At 45.3% G+C, this 17,427-nt stretch overlaps 1 protein-coding gene across 10 annotated transcripts in view; it reads left to right on the forward strand.

Moving 5' to 3' along the window:
• The window catches only part of LOC106590532 (protein AF-10), a 115,148-nt gene that overhangs the window by 85,666 nt on the left and 12,055 nt on the right, over positions 1-17,427 (forward strand). For 9 of the 10 annotated variants that reach the window (XR_014383092.1, XM_082970785.1, XM_082970787.1 and 6 more), the window contains 2 exons: positions 5,786-5,934; positions 10,157-10,274. The exons of the other annotated variant lie outside the window; for it this stretch is intronic. Coding sequence is in view for 8 of the 9 variants with exons in the window: in XM_082970785.1 (XP_082826911.1) it covers positions 5,786-5,934; positions 10,157-10,274 (267 nt within the window). In the remaining variant the exon portion in view is untranslated. The remainder of the gene's footprint in view (positions 1-5,785; positions 5,935-10,156; positions 10,275-17,427) is intronic. 10 annotated transcript variants of the gene reach the window in all.

A 17,427-nucleotide genomic window follows, 5' to 3' on the forward strand; every position in this document is an offset into this window, starting at 1 on the left:
TCTAAACCTAGTACATCTCTCCTGGTTTACCCTCTCTAAACCTACTACATCTCTCCTGGTTTACCCTCTCTAAACCTACTACATCTCTCCTGGTTTACCCTCTCTAAACCTACTACATCTCTCCTGGTTTACCCTCTCTAAACCTACTACATCTCTCCTGGTTTACCCTCTCTAAACCTACTACATCTCTCCTGGTTTACCCTCTCTAAACCTACTACATCTCTCCTGGTTTACCCTCTCTAAACCTACTACATCTCTCCTGGTTTACCCTCTCTAAACCTACTACATCTCTCCTGGTTTACCCTCTCTAAACCTACTACATCTCTCCTGGTTTACCCTCTCTAAACCTACTACATCTCTCCTGGTTTACCCTCTCTAAACCTAGTACATCTCTCCTGGTTTACCCTCTCTAAACCTACTACATCTCTCCTGGTTTACCCTCTCTAAACCTAGTACATCTCTCCTGGTTTACCCTCTCTAAACCTACTACATCTCTCCTGGTTTACCCTCTCTAAACCTACTACATCTCTCCTGGTTTACCCTCTCTAAACCTACTACATCTCTCCTGGTTTACCCTCTCTAAACCTACTACATCTCTCCTGGTTTACCCTCTCTAAACCTAGTACATCTCTCCTGGTTTACCCTCTCTAAACCTACTACATCTCTCCTGGTTTACCCTCTCTAAACCTACTACATCTCTCCTGGTTTACCCTCTCTAAACCTAGTACATCTCTCCTGGTTTACCCTCTCTAAACCTACTACATCTCTCCTGGTTTACCCTCTCTAAACCTACTACATCTCTCCTGGTTTACCCTCTCTAAACCTACTACATCTCTCCTGGTTTACCCTCTCTAAACCTACTACATCTCTCCTGGTTTACCCTCTCTAAACCTAGTACATCTCTCCTGGTTTACCCTCTCTAAACCTACTACATCTCTCCTGGTTTACCCTCTCTAAACCTAGTACATCTCTCCTGGTTTACCCTCTCTAAACCTACTACATCTCTCCTGGTTTACCCTCTCTAAACCTACTACATCTCTCCTGGTTTACCCTCTCTGAACCTACTACATCTCTCCTGGTGAGGGTGAGCCCCCCACAGGCTTAGACATGGTTGGTCCCTGGCCTGAGGAGGATGGATGGGGGGGTGATGTTGTTAAGTTCTTATTGATCACTTTTGATTGATTCCCAATTGGACAGTCCTACACCTATGTAGCTGAGCTAATGGGACTGCCCCCACCCCTCCCCCCCACCCACACACACATCCCCAGCCATCCTTTCTTATGTGTTGTTGATGATTCACTAGAGGCCATAAAAACGTATTAGCTACATGTGTTCCTGTGTAGACATGAGAAATGCAGCCCCACCATTCAGCCAGTAGTACTGGAGCGTAGCTGTGGGATGGATATGTGTAGGTGGACCAATAAGTAGGGGACAGGTAACAATGTGCCAATACATTTTGTATTTTCAATGACAAGACTTATAATAATGTTATATCTGTAGAGAGTTAACTTCAGATTGCTCGTTTCATAACCTCTTCGATGTTTAGTCCTCTATATAGGACCTGTTCCCACTAATATTTCTGTGTACAGCGCGCTCTGTGAACGGTGCAACGTCAAACGCCTTAAACTCCCTAAAAGCGGTGGTTGTCCCGATTTTCATATGCGCTATTGCAAGCACTGCGGTGTTTCACAGACACAGGAAATCAGTGTTTTGCATAGGGAGCAACACGTTACATTTTCTGGCCTATCCAGACAAAGAAAGGATTTCCTGTGCCTGTGAAACTCACAAGTGCGCTTGCAATAGCGCATATGAATCGGGAGAATCTAGCGGATGCAGCAATAGTAGTTTCATTTCGCTGTGATCTCAAATGGGATTTATAGCTCTAAACAGATTTTTTTAAATCATTTAAATAAAGGCCACTTTCTCTTGGTCACAGACGGACGAAATCACTTCGTGCTTGAAGTTGTAACGAGGCTACATACATTTGAATGGTGTCTGGCAGAAAAGTCGATGTTGTCAGTTATATGAAATGGTGCCAATATATTATTGTCACAAAGTATGATCACACAGTATTTATTTTACACTTATAATAAAGTTCAAATCTTAGAGTAAGTCGTTTATAATTTTATTGTTACTATATTTAGAAAGCATTTCAGTCATTTCAAGCCCTATTGCCCCACTTTTGTTGAATAGGAAAACAATTCTCTGCATTTTCACATTTGTATAATATTTGTACTATGTACTTTAGCTTGTATCCTCAAAAGTGACTACATTTTATAGCTATTTTTTAAACCAGAAATGTGAGTTCCAGACCTTTCTAAAACTATGCAGCATTACCAGTTATTGTTTATGGCCACCTCATGAAAAATAATTACTTTTGGGTATGTCTATTTTCACAGAAATCTATATTTTGCCTTATAATTCAAATAAAATCACATTTTATTGGTCACATACACGTGGTTAGCAGATGTAAATGGTCACATACACATGGTTAGTAGATGTTAATAGTCACATACACATGGTTAGTAGATGTTAATGGTCACATACACATGGTTAGTAGATGTTAATGGTCACATACACATGGTTAACAGATGTTAATGGTCACATACACGTGGTTAAGAGATGTTAATGGTCACATACACATGGTTAGTAGATGTTAATAGTCACATACACATGGTTAACAGATGTTAATGGTCACATACACGTGGTTAGCAGATGTAAATGGTCACATACACATGGTTAGTAGATGTTAATAGTCACATACACATGGTTAGTAGATGTTAATAGTCACATACACATGGTTAGCAGATGTTAATGGTCACATACACATGGTTAGTAGATGTTAATAGTCACATACACATGGTTAGCAGATGTTAATGGTCATATACACGTGGTTAGCAGATGTAAATGGTCACATACACATGGTTAGTAGATGTTAATGCGAGTGAAGCAAAATGCTTGTGCTTCTAGTTCTGACAGTGCAGTAATATCTAACAAGTAATCTAACAATTCCCCAACAACTACCTTGTACACACACATTCAAGGTAACATTCAAGGTAGCATCAAATGATGTATCTTAATGTAGTCAGGTGTCTTATTTTAACATGAATATCTGGTAAAGAATTGTGTTATTGAATGGTATTAGACCGTCTTATATGACCCTATCAGTATATAAATAGTGTATTGTCTTCAACAATCTTGTAAGTTAGGAGCTGTGTTGTATTGTGTAGATGATGGTATGATTTGAGGAGTAGTCTAGGAGTTTATGCAGTATGTGATCTCTCCCCCCCTCTCTCAGGCACAAAGCACTCTTGTTCCTCTTGTGAATGTGTGCTGCCCACAGCCATTCAGCCTTTTGTGGGGTGAGGGGGGCCTCTCTCTCTCTCTCTTCTCCCCCCACCACCACCATCCCAGGGGTCACTAAGGGGCAGGGGCAGAGTTTATCCCGTGTGTGTGTGTGTGTGTGTGTGTGTGTGTGTGTGTGTGTGTGTGTGTGTGTGTGTGTGTGTGTGTGTGTGTGTAAAATCAATGAAATAGCAGCAGCAGCAACAACAAACAGAGAACTAGAAGGACGTGATGGAGTCACATGAATATGTATGGGGCCTCTCCGGTCTTCAACCCTGTATGAAAAGCTGTGTGTTGTGACAGAACCCTGTATGAAAAGCTGTGTGTTGTGACAGAACCCTGTATGAAAAGCTGTGTGTTGTGACAGAACCCTGTATGAAAAGCTGTGTGTTGTGACAGAACCCTGTATGAAAAGCTGTGTGTTGTGACAGAACCCTGTGTGAAAAGCTGTGTGTTGTGACAGAACCCTGTATGAAAAGCTGTGTGTTGTGACAGAACCCTGTATGAAAAGCTGTGTGTTGTGACAGAACCCTGTATGAAAAGCTGTGTGTTGTGACAGAACCCTGTATGAAAAGCTGTGTGTTGTGACAGAACCCTGTGTGAAAAGCTGTGTGTTGTGACAGAACCCTGTATGAAAAGCTGTGTGTTGTGACAGAACCCTGTGTGAAAAGCTGTGTGTTGTGACAGAACCCTGTATGAAAAGCTGTGTGTTGTGACAGAACCCTGTATGAAAAGCTGTGTGTTGTGACAGAACCCTGTATGAAAAGCTGTGTGTTGTGACAGAACCCTGTGTGAAAAGCTGTGTGTTGTGACAGAACCCTGTATGAAAAGCTGTGTGTTGTGACAGAACCCTGTATGAAAAGCTGTGTGTTGTGACAGAACCCTGTATGAAAAGCTGTGTGTTGTGACAGAACCCTGTATGAAAAGCTGTGTGTTGTGACAGAACCCTGTATGAAAAGCTGTGTGTTGTGACAGAACCCTGTATGAAAAGCTGTGTGTTGTGACAGAACCCTGTATGAAAAGCTGTGTGTTGTGACAGAACCCTGTATGAAAAGCTGTGTGTTGTGACAGAACCCTGTGTGAAAAGCTGTGTGTTGTGACAGAACCCTGTATGAAAAGCTGTGTGTTGTGACAGAACCCTGTATGAAAAGCTGTGTGTTGTGACAGAACCCTGTATGAAAAGCTGTGTGTTGTGACAGAACCCTGTATGAAAAGCTGTGTGTTGTGACAGAACCCTGTATGAAAAGCTGTGTGTTGTGACAGAACCCTGTATGAAAAGCTGTGTGTTGTGACAGAACCATGTATGAAAAGCTGTGTGTTGTGACAGAACCCTGTATGAAATGCTGTGTGTTGTGACAGAACCCTGTGTGAAAAGCTGTGTGTTGTGACACAACCCTGTGTGAAAAGCTGTGTGTTGTGACACAACCCTGTGTGAAAAGCTGTGTGTTGTGACAGAACCCTGTGTGAAAAGCTGTGTGTTGTGACAGAACCCTGTGTGAAAAGCTGTGTGTTGTGACAGAACCCTGTGTGAAAAGCTGTGTGTTGTGACAGAACCCTGTATGAAAAGCTGTGTGTTGTGACAGAACCCTGTATGAAAAGCTGTGTGTTGTGACAGAACCCTGTATGAAAAGCTGTGTGTTGTGACAGAACCCTGTATGAAAAGCTGTGTGTTGTGACAGAACCCTCTATGAAAAGCTGTGTGTTGTGACAGAACCCTGTATGAAAAGCTGTGTGTTGTGACAGAACCCTCTATGAAAAGCTGTGTGTTGTGACAGAACCCTCTATGAAAAGCTGTGTGTTGTGACAGAACCCTCTATGAAAAGCTGTGTGTTGTGACAGAACCCTCTATGAAAAGCTGTGTGTTGTGACAGAACCCTGTATGAAAAGCTGTGTGTTGTGACAGAACCCTGTATGAAAAGCTGTGTGTTGTGACAGAACCCTGTATGAAAAGCTGTGTGTTGTGACAGAACCCTGTATGAAAAGCTGTGTGTTGTGACAGAACCCTGTATGAAAAGCTGTGTGTTGTGACAGAACCCTGTATGAAAAGCTGTGTGTTGTGACAGAAGAATGTGTGAGTCTTCACATTTCATCCTGTTATTCTGGGTCAGCTGCAGGACTGGCCTCCACCTACTGGGTGTGTGTGTTTAATATGCGTTTGTTTAATATGTGTGTGTGTTTAATATGTGTGTGTGTGTGTGTTTAATATGTGTGTGTGTTTAATGTCTGGGTGTGTGTGTTTAATGTCTGGGTGTGTGTGTTTAATGTGTGTATACATGCTGAATGCCTGTGTAGGAATGCTTGTTATTGCTCTGATCAAGCCCACTCATTCATGGCATCAATCACTACTGTCCTGCAGACTATAAACACCAGACAATGAGGACTTTACCTCCACGGTTATGGAAAATGATCATAGTGATGATGATGATGTCTCTCTTTGTAGGTACATTCTCCAGTGGTGACGTGTCATCAGGGGCGGGACCTGTTGCTATGGGTGGCGCTAACGCTGAGTTGCAGCAGCCGACACCCTCACTAGCCCCTCCCACTCCCTTCACTGCCACAGCCCCCCTGACCAGCACAGCCTCCTCCCATGTGAGCAGACACACACACATACATACACACACATACACACCACCACACACACACACATACATACACACACATACACACCACCACACACACACATACATACACACACATACACACCACCACACACCACACATACATACACACCACCACCACACACACACACATACACACACACATACATATACACACATACACACCACCACACACCACACATACATACACACCACCACCACACACACACACATACACACACACATACATATACACACATACACACCACCACCACACACACACACATACATACACACACACACATACACACCACCACACACCACACACACATACACACTACCAGACACCATACACACACATACACACCACCACACACCACCACACACCACACACATATACACACCACCAGACACCATACACACACATACACACCACCACACACCACACACATATACACACCACCACACACCACACACACCACACACACATACACACCACACACACACACCACCAGACACCATACGCACACATACACACCACCCCACACACCACACACCACACCACACACACACATACACACCACCAGACACCATACACACACACACATATACACACCACCACACACCACACACACACACACATACACACCACCAGACACCATACACACACATATACACACCACCACACACATACACACCACACACACACACCACCAGACACCATACACACACATACACACCACCACACACCACACACATATACACACCACCACACACCACACACACACACCACCAGACACCATACACACACATACACACCACCACACACCCACACACACACACACCACCAGACACCATACACACACATACACACCACCACACACCACACACCACACACACACACACACATACACACCACCAGACACCATACACACACACATATACACACCACCACACACCACACACACACACACATACACACCACCACACACACATACACACCACCAGACACCATACACACACATATACACACCACCACACACCACACACACACACATACACACCACCAGACACCATACACACACACCACCACACACCACCACACACCACACACACACACACACATACACACCACCACACACACATACACACCACCACACACCACACACATACACACCACCAGACACCATACACACATATACACCACCAGACACCATACACACACACATACACACCACCACACACCACACACCACACACACACACACACACCACCAGACACCATACACACACATATACACACCACCACACACCACACACACACACATACACACGCACACACACACCACCACACACCACACACATAAACACCACCAGACACCATACACACACACATACACACCACCACACACATACACACCACCACACACCACATACACACCACCACACACACAGACTAGACCTGTACTGAACAGTCAGATCAACGTTAATGTCAGAGACATACAAGTTAAATAAAGTTCTGAAAAGCATGAGACACATGTTTCATATCTAACATCCCCCCCATCTCTGACCCCTGACCTCCTAGCCGGTCCTCTTTCCAAATGAGCAGGGGATCTTTTTCTCTCTCTCTGCCCAGTTGTACCCCTCTGCTCCCCCCTCTCTCTCTGCCCAGTTGTACCCCTCTGCTCGGCCCCCATCTCTCTCTGCCCAGTTGTACCCCTCTGCTCGGCCCCCATCTCTCTCTGCCCAGTTGTACCCCTCTGCTCCCCCCCCCTCTCTCTGCCCAGTTGTACCCCTCTGCTCCCCCCCTCTCTCTGCCCAGTTGTACCCCTCTGCTCCCCCCCTCTCTCTGCCCAGTTGTACCCCTCTGCTCCCCCCTCTCTCTGCCCAGTTGTACCCCTCTGCTCCCCCCTCTCTCTGCCCAGTTGTACCCCTCTGCTCCCCCCCTCTCTCTGCCCAGTTGTACCCCTCTGCTCGGCCCCCATCTCTCTCTGCCCAGTTGTACCCCTCTGCTCCCCCCCTCTCTCTGCCCAGTTGTACCCCTTTGCTCCCCCCCTCTCTCTGCCCAGTTGTACCCCTCTGCTCCCCCTCTCTCTCTGCCCAGTTGTACCCCTCTGCTCCCCCCCTCTCTCTGCCCAGTTGTACCCCTCTGCTCCCCCCCTCTCTCTGCCCAGTTGTACCCCTCTGCTCCCCCCCTCTCTCTGCCCAGTTGTACCCCTCTGCTCCCCCCCCCTCTCTCTGCCCAGTTGTACCCCTCTGCTCCCTCCTCTCTCTCTGCCCAGTTGTACCCCTCTGCTCGGCCCCCATCTCTCTCTGCCCAGTTGTACCCCTCTGCTCGGCCCCCATCGCTCTCTGCCCAGTTGTACCCCTCTGCTCCCCCCCTCTCTCTGCCCAGTTGTACCCCTCTGCTCCCCCCCTCTCTCTGCCCAGTTGTACCCCTCTGCTCCCCCCCCTCTCTCTGCCCAGTTGTACCCCTCTGCTCCCCCCTCTCTCTCTGCCCAGTTGTACCCCTCTGCTCGGCCCCCATCTCTCTCTCTCATTTCAATTCAAAGGGCTTTATTGGCATGGGAAACATATGTTTACATTGCCAAAGTAAGTGAAATGTATAATAAACAAAAGTGAAATAAACAATAAAAATTCACAGTAAACATTACACTCCAAAAGAATAAAGACATTTCAAATGTCATATTATGTATATATACAGTGTTGTAAGGATGTGCAAACGGTTAAAGTACAAATGGGAAAATAAATAAACATAAATATAGGTTGTATTTACAATGGTGTTTGTTCTTCACTGGTTGCCCTTTTCTTGTGGCAACAGGCCACACATCTTTCTGCTGTGATGGCACACTGTGGTATTTCACCCAATAGACATGGGAGTTTATCAAAATTAGGTTTGTTTTTAAAATCTTTGTGGATCTGTTTAATCTGAGGGAAATATGTGTCTCTAATATGGTTATACATTTGACAGGAGGTTAGGAAGTGCAGCTCAGTTTCCACCTCATTTTGTGGGCAGTGTGCACATAGCCTGTCTTCTCTTGAGAGCCAGGTCTGCCTACGGCGGCCTTTCTCAATAGCAAGGCTATGCTCACTGAGTCTGTACGTAGTCAAAGCTTTCTTTAAGTTTGGTTCAGTCACATTGGTCAGGTATTCTGCCACTGTGTTCTCTCTGTTTAGGACCAAATAACATTCTAGTTTGCTCTGTTTTCTTTGTTCATTCTTTCCAATGTGTCAAGTAATTATATTTTGGTTTTCTCATGATTTGGTTGGGTCTAATTGTGTTGCTGTCCTGGGGCTCTGCGGTGTTTGTTTGTGTTTGTGAACAGAGGACCAGTTCTTAGGGGACTCTTCTCCAGGTTCATCTCTCTGTAGGTGATGGCTTTGTTATGGAAGATTTAGGAATTGCTTCCTTTTAGGTGGTTGTAGAATTTAACGGCTCTTTTATGGATTTTGATAATTAGCGGGTATCGGCCTAAATCTGCTCTGCATGCATTATTTGGTGTTTACGTTGAACAAGGAGGATGTTTTTGCAGAATTCTGCATGCAGAGTCTCAATTTGGTGTTTGTCCCATTTTGTGAATTCTTGGTGAGCGGAACCCAGACCTCACAACCATAAAGGGCAATGGGTTCTATAACTGATTCAAGTATTTTTAGCCAGATCCTAATTGGTATGTTAAATGTTATGTTCCTTTTGATTGCACAGAAGGCCCTTCTTGCCTTGTCTCTCAGATTGTTCACAGCTTTGTGGAAGTTACCTGTGGTGCTGATATTTAGGCCGAGTTATGTATAGATTTTTGTGTGCTTTAGGGCAACAGTGTTTAGATGGAACTTGTATTTGTGGTCCTGGTGACTGGACCTTTTTTGGAACACCATTATTTTTGTCTTACTGAGATTTATTGTTAGGGCCCAGGTCTGACAGAATCTGTTCAGAAGATCTAGGTGCTGCTGTAGGCCCTCTCCGCTTTCCGCTGATCTGACAGGCCCTATAGAGGAGTAAAGGAGATCCAATTCTATCAGTCACCCATCCGGTCCCACCACACACATTCTCCCCTCTCATACATAGTGGAGAGGAGGCCCAGGGCAGCAGGACATCATGTCTATTTACTACCTGTGGAGGACATAAAGCTGGTCCATGCACAGTGTGTCTGTCTCCCCAAGTCACCAACTGCATCGTCATCCTCCATGTATTGTAACTGAGTGTCTCTCTCCCTGTAGGTGAGTGGGTTACCAGGTCTAGTGTTCAACATGGCTCCCTCCCACATGTTTGGAAACCGACTCAACCCCAACTCTGCCATGGCTGCTCTCATCGCGCAGTCTGAGGCTTCCCCCGCAGGTTGGCACCAACGTGTGTGTGTGATCACGGATAAGTCACGGTCTACAGAGGGTTCAGAGGTCACCACACCCACTGACAGACTCCTCCCACTGACACACTGCTTAGGTTACGGCCCCCCCCCCCCACACACACACACACACACACACACACACACACACACACACACACACACACACACACACACACACACACACACTCACACATGCATACACACACACATACATGCATACATACACACACACATACATGCATGCATACACACACACATCAGTGATGGGTTAGAGAGAGGGATTGACTGGGTGGGATGTGGTGACTGGTCTACTTGTGGAGGTAGGTGGACATAGGAGGAGTAGGGCTGGGTGATATGGGCAAAATATCATATCACAATATTTTTCACATTTTTGACGGTATTTTAGGTTTTTGAATATTAAATGTTGTAAATATGCTTTCTGAGTATCTCATGACCCTAGGGTGGCAACACATAAATGATAAGTGATTCCAAACAAACAAAATGATTTTCAGCATTTTCATCAATTTCTGTATTTCCTGCAATTTTGTTATTATTTCCACACTGTGACAGGCAGCATGATATGGGCAAAAATATAGGCTTAGTTAATTGGTGAACTGTTGAAATCATGGAAATATAATGATTATTTGAAATCTATACTTGGAATATATTGAGCTGCACCTTGAATACATTGTTGTTTGACATGAAATAAATTAATAAGCCAGTGAGTAATTATTGACCGGGTAGGAACCAAAGTGTTGGTCAGTGTTTCCAGGTTAGCCTAATTTAGATGTTACATTACATGTTTTCTTACTTCATGTAGCTAGCCAACTGGCCAACATATCAATGCTTCGCTTATTCCTCTCTATACCGTTGCACAAGCATGCTTGTCTAGGCCTACACCAGCACTGGCACCAGGCAGTATTAGCTAGCTAGCTACGTTTGCTGTGACTCTTAGCTGGCTAGCTAGCTAGCTAAATGCACTAACTAGTGATTAGCATTAGCGGCTAACACAAATTATTTTAGCAATATCTTGCTAAGAAAAGACAAACTTGTAGTTGCAGAATGTAAGATACAGACATGGGCCCTGACAGTAAATCTCAGTAAGACAAAAATAATGGTGTTCCAAAAAAGGTCCAGTCACCAGGACCACAAATACAAGTTCCATCTAAACACTGTTGCCCTAGAGCACAGAAAAATCTATACATACCTCGGCCTAAACATCAGCACCACAGGTAACTTCCACAAAGCTGTGAACGATCTGAGAGACAAGGCAAGAAGGGCCTTCTGTGCCATCAAAAGGAACATAAAATTCATCATACCAATTAGGATCTGGCAAAAAATACTTGAATCAGTTATAGAACCCATTGCTCTTTATGGTTGTGAGTTCTGGGGTCCGCTCACCAACCAAGAATTCACAAAATGGGATAAACACCAAAATGAGACTCTGCATGCAGAATTATGCAAGAACATCCTCCGTGTACAACGTAAAACACCAAATAATGCATGCAGAGCAGAATTAGGCCGATACCCTCTAATTATCCAAATGCAGAAAAGAGACGTTAAATTCTACAACCACCTAATAGGAAGCGATTCCTAAACCTTCCATAACAAGCCATCACCTACAGAGAGATGAACCTGATGAAGAGTCCCATAAGGAAGCTGGTCCTGGGGCTCTGTTCATAAACACAAACAGACCCCTCAGAGCCCCAGGACAGCAACACAATTAGACCCAACCAAATCATGAAAAAACAAAAATACAATTACCTGACACATTGGAAAGAATTAACAACAACAAAAACTGAGCAAACTAGAATGTTATTTGTCCCTAAACAGAGAGTACACAGTGGCAGAATACCTGACTAATACTTTCCAGCCTGGATTTTAACCCAATCTAACATCTCTGGAGAGACCTGAAAATAGCTGTGCAGTGACACGCCCCATCTAACCTGACAGAGCTTGAGAGGATCTGCAGAGAAGAATGGGACAAACTCCCCAAATACAGTTGTGCCAAGCTTGTAGCGTCATACCAAAGAAGACGCGAGGCTGTAATCTCTGCAACAAAGTACTGAGTAAAGGGTCTGAATACTTATGTAAATGTAGTATTTTTGTTATTTATTTGTAATACATTTTTGCTTTGTCATTATGGGGTATTGTATTTTATTTATTTATTTATTTATTATTTCACCTTTATTTAACCAGGTAGGCTAGTTGAGAACAAGTTCTCATTTACAACTGCGACCTGGCCAAGATAAAGAGTAGCAATTCGACACATACAACAACACAGAGTTACACATGGAATAAACAAACATACAGTCAATAATACAGGAGAACAAAAGAAAACAAAAAGTCTATATACAGTGAGTGCAAATGAGGTAAGTTAAGGCAATAAATAGGCCATGGTGGCGAAGTAATTACAATATAGCAATTAAACACTGGAATGGTGGATGTGCAGAAGATGAATGTGGAGATACTGGGGTGCAAAGGTGCAAGATAAATAAATAAATAAATGCAGTATGGGGATGAGGTAGGTAGATAGATGGGCTGTTTACAGATGGGCTATGTACAGGTGCAGTGATCTGTGAGCTGCTCTGACAGCTGGTGCTTAAAGCTAGTGAGGGAGATATGAGTCTCCAGCTTCAGAGATTTTTGCAGTTCGTTCCAGTCATTGGCAGCAGAGAACTGGAAGGAAAGTCGGCCAAAGGAGGAATTGGCTTTGGGGGTAACCAGTGAGATATACCTGCTGGAGCGCATGTTACGAGTGGGTGCTGCTATGGTGACCAGTGAGCTGAGATAAGGCAGGGCTTTACCTAGTAGAGACTTGTAGATAACCTGTAGCCAGTGGGTTTGGCGACGAGTATGAAGCGAGGGCCAACCAACGAGTGCGTACAGGTTGCAATGGTGGGTAGTGTATGGGGCTTTGGTTACAAAACGGGTGGCACTGTGATAGACTGCATCCAGTTTGTTGAGTAGAGTGTTGGAGGCAATTTTATAGATGACATCACCGAAGTCGAGGATTGGTAGGATGGTCAGTTTTACGAGGGTGTGTAGCATGAGTGAAGGATGCTTTGTTGCGAAATAGGAAACCGATTCTAGATTTAATTTTGGATTGGAGATGCTTAATGTGAGTCTGGAAGGAGAGCTTACAGTCTAACCAGACACCCAGGTATTTGTAGTTGTCCACGTATTCTAAGTCAAGAGCCGTCCAGAGTAGTGATGCTGGACAGGCGAGCAGGTGCGGACAGTGATCGATTGAATAGCATGCATTTAGTTTTACCTGCGTTTAAGAGCAGTTGGAGGCCACGGAAGGAGAGTTGTATGGCATTGAAGCTCGTCTGGAGGTTAGTTAACACAGTGTCCAAAGAGGGGCCAGAAGTATACAGAATGCTGTCGTCTGCGTAGAGGTGGATCAGAGAATCACCAGCAGCAAGAGCAACATCATTGATGTATACAGCGAATGTAGTCGGCCCGTGAATTGAACCCTGTGGCACACCCATAGAGACTGCCAGAGGTCCGGACAACAGGCCCTCCGATTTGACACACTGAACTCTATCAAAGAAGTAGTTGGTAAACCAGGCGAGGCAATCATTTGAGAAACCAAGGCTGTCGAGTCTGCCAATAAGAATGTGGTGATTGACAGAGTCGAAAGCCCTGGCCAGGTCGATGAATACGGCTGCACAGTAATGTCTCTTATCGATGGCGGTTATGATGTCGTTTAGGACCTTGAGCGTGGCTGAGGTGCACCCATGACCAGCTCTGAAACCAGATTGCATAGCGGAGAAGGTGCGGTGGGATTCGAAATGATCGGTAATCTGTTTGTTAACTTGGTTTTCGAAGACCTTAGAAAGACAGGGTAGGATAGATATAGGTCTGTAGCAGTTTGGGTCTAGAGTGTCACCTCCTTTGAAGAGGGGATGACCGAGGCAGCTTTCCAATCTTTGGGAATCTCAGACGATACGAAAGAGAGGTTGAACAGGGGTTGCAACAATTTCAGCAGATAATTTTAGAAAGAGAAGGTCCAGATTGTCTAGCCTGGCTGATTTGTATGGGTCCAGATTTTGCAGCTCTTTCAGAACATCAGCTATCTGGATTTGGGTGAAGGAGAAATGGTGGGGGCTTTGGCGGGTTGCTGTGGAGGGTGCCGGGCAGTTGACCGGGGTAGGGGTAGCCAGGTGGAAAGCATGACCAGCTGTAGAGAAATGGTTATTGAAATTCTCAATTATAGTGGATTTATCGGTGGTAACAGTGTTTTCTAGCCTCAGTGCAGTGGGCAGCTGGGAGGAGGTGTTCTTATTCTCCATGGACTTTACAGTGTCCCAGAACTTTTTTGAGTTAGTACTACAGGATGCAAATTTCTGTTTGAAAAAGCTAGCCTTAGCTTTTCTAACTGCCTGTGTATATTTGTTCCTAACTTCCCTGAAAAGTTGCATATCACGGGGGCTATTCGATGCTAATGCAGAACGCCACAGGATGTTTTTGTGCTTGTCAAGGGCAGACAGGTCTGGAGTGAACCAAGGACTATATCTATTCCTTGTTGTACATTTTTTGAGTGGGGCATGCTTATTTAAGATGGTGAGGAAGGCACTTTTAAAGAATAGCCAGGCATCATCTACTGACGGGATGAGGTCAATGTCATTCCAGGATACCCCGGCCAGGTCGATTAGAAAGGCCTGCTCGCAGAAGTGTTTTAGGGAGTGTTTGACAGTGATGAGGGGTGGTCGTTTGGTCGCAGACCCATTACAGATGCAGGCAATGAGGCAGTGATCGCTGAGATCTTGATTGAAAACAGCAGAGGTGTATTTGGAGGGCGAGTTAGTTAGGATGACATCTATGAGGGTGCCTGTGTTTACGGATTTGGGGTTGTACCTGGTAGGTTCATTGATAATTTGTGTGAGATTGAGGGGATCAAGCTTAGATTGTAGGGTTGCCGGGGTGTTAAGCATGTCCCAGTTTAGGTCACCTAGTAGCACGAGCTCAGAAGATAGATGGGGGGCAATCAATTCACATATGGTATCGAGGGCACAGCTGGGGGCAGAAGGAGGTCTATAGCAAGCGGCAACAGTGAGAGACTTGTTTCTGGAAAGGTGAATTTTTAGAAGTAGAAGCTCGAATGGTTTGGGTACAGACTTGGATAGTAATACAGAACTCTGCAGGCTATCTTTGCAGTAGATTGCACCACCGCCCCCTTTGGCAGTTCTATCTTGGCGGAATATGTTATAGTTAGCGATGGAGATTTCAGGGTTTTTGGTGGTTTTCCTAAGCCAGGATTCAGACACAGCTAAGACATCCGGGTTGGCAGAGTGTGCTAAAGCAGTGAGTAAAACAAACTTAGGGAGTAGGCTTCTAATGTTAACGTGCATGAAACCAAGGCTTTTACGGTTACAGAAGTCAACAAATGAGAGCACCTGGGGAGTGGGAGTGGAGCTAGGCACTGCAGGACCTGGATTAACCTCCACATCACCAGAGGAACAGAGGAGAAGTAGGATAAGGGTACGGCTAAAGGCTATACGAACTGGCCGTCTAGCACGTTTGGAACAGAGAGTAAAAGGAGCAGGTTTCTGGGCACGATAGCATAGATTCAAGACATAGTGTACAGACAAAGGTTAGGTAGGATGTGAGTACATTGGAGGTAAACCTTGGCATTGAGTAATGATGAGAGAGATATAGTCTCTAGAGACGTTTAAACCAGGTGATGTCATCGCATATGTAGGAGGTGGAACAACATCGTTGGTTAAGGCATGTTGAGCAGGGCTAGAGGCTCTACAGTGAAATAAGACAGTATTCACTAACCAGGACAGTAATGGACGAGGCATATTGATATTAGAGAGAGGCATGCGTAGCCAAGTGAACGTATGGGTCCAGTGACTGACTGGGGGCACGGCGATTCAGACAGTTAGCAGGCCGATGTTAACAATCTAATAGTTAGTAAGCCGGGGCTAAACAAGCTAGCAATTAGCAGACCGGGGCTGGCAAGCTAGCAGTTAGCAGACCGGGTTAGCCAGCAAGCAGTTGGCAGACCGGGGATAGCAGTTAGCAGACCGGGGCTAGCAAGTTAGCCTTTTGGGGACGTCGCGATGGGGGTAAGTCTGTTTTTGCCTCTTCGTGCAGTGACGTCGATAGACCAGTCGTGGAATTAATAGGGTTCCAAGTAGCTCTAGATAGCTAGCAGGCCGGTTAGCAGAATGGGCCTTCAGTGGACGTCGCGCCTGAGGGGCCTGTTGGAATCCTCGGGCAGATTATGTCGGTATTCCAGTCGTAGAGGATCGGCGGGGTTCCGTGCCCCGTACCGGCAGTAGAAGGGGTCCGGATATTGTAGCCCAGGAGTGGACTTCGGTGGTAGCACAGGAGCCCTGGCCGGGCTAGCTTCAGGCTAATTGGTGCTTGCTCCGGGATGGAAACGCTAGCCAGGAGTAGTCACCCGGGATTGCGGTTAGCTAGTTGCGAAGATCCAGGTGAAAATGTTCCGAGTTTGCGGTAGGAATCCGGGGGGAAAAAAATATAAAATATTAATAGGTCCGTTATACTCTGGTTTGAGTCACGTTGTGCGAATTGGCGAGAGCTTTCCGAGCTAAAGGTTAGCTGATGACCGCTAGCAATGATTTGCTGACTGATAGCTGGTAGGTAGTTAGCTGGCTAGCTTCAGTTGAGGGATTCCAGATCCGAAGTAAATAGAAATACTTTAGAAAAAAAACAGATCCACGCCACATTGGGTGAGGCGGGTTGCAGGACAGGATTTAGAAGTTGAGGTTTAGGAAAATATTTTAAAAAGATATGCGAAGGAAAAGATGTAAAAAGATATATACAAGGGACACGACAGGACAAAGACGTCTAACTGCTACGCCATCTTGGATAGATTGTAGATTGATTAGGATTTATTTTTAAATCCATTGTAGAATCATCCTGCAACGTAACAAAATGTGGAGAAAGTCAAGGGGTCTGAATACTTTTAGAATGCACTGTACACAGACTAATAGTGTATAGAACGCTTCTAGAAAGCAGCAATGTTGCTGACATCTGACCAGGCAGTGTGAACAGCAACTAAGTACCCGGGCAACCGCTCTATCCTTGAGTGACAGGGGGCGTGGTGTGGTGTGGTGTGGTGTGGTGTGGTGTGGTGTGGTGTGGTGTGGTGTAGAGAGAGAGAGA

This window comes from Salmo salar, chromosome 29 (assembly GCF_965601325.2).
Source record: "Salmo salar chromosome 29, fSalSal1, whole genome shotgun sequence".
Classification (NCBI taxonomy): Eukaryota; Metazoa; Chordata; class Actinopteri; order Salmoniformes; family Salmonidae; genus Salmo; species Salmo salar.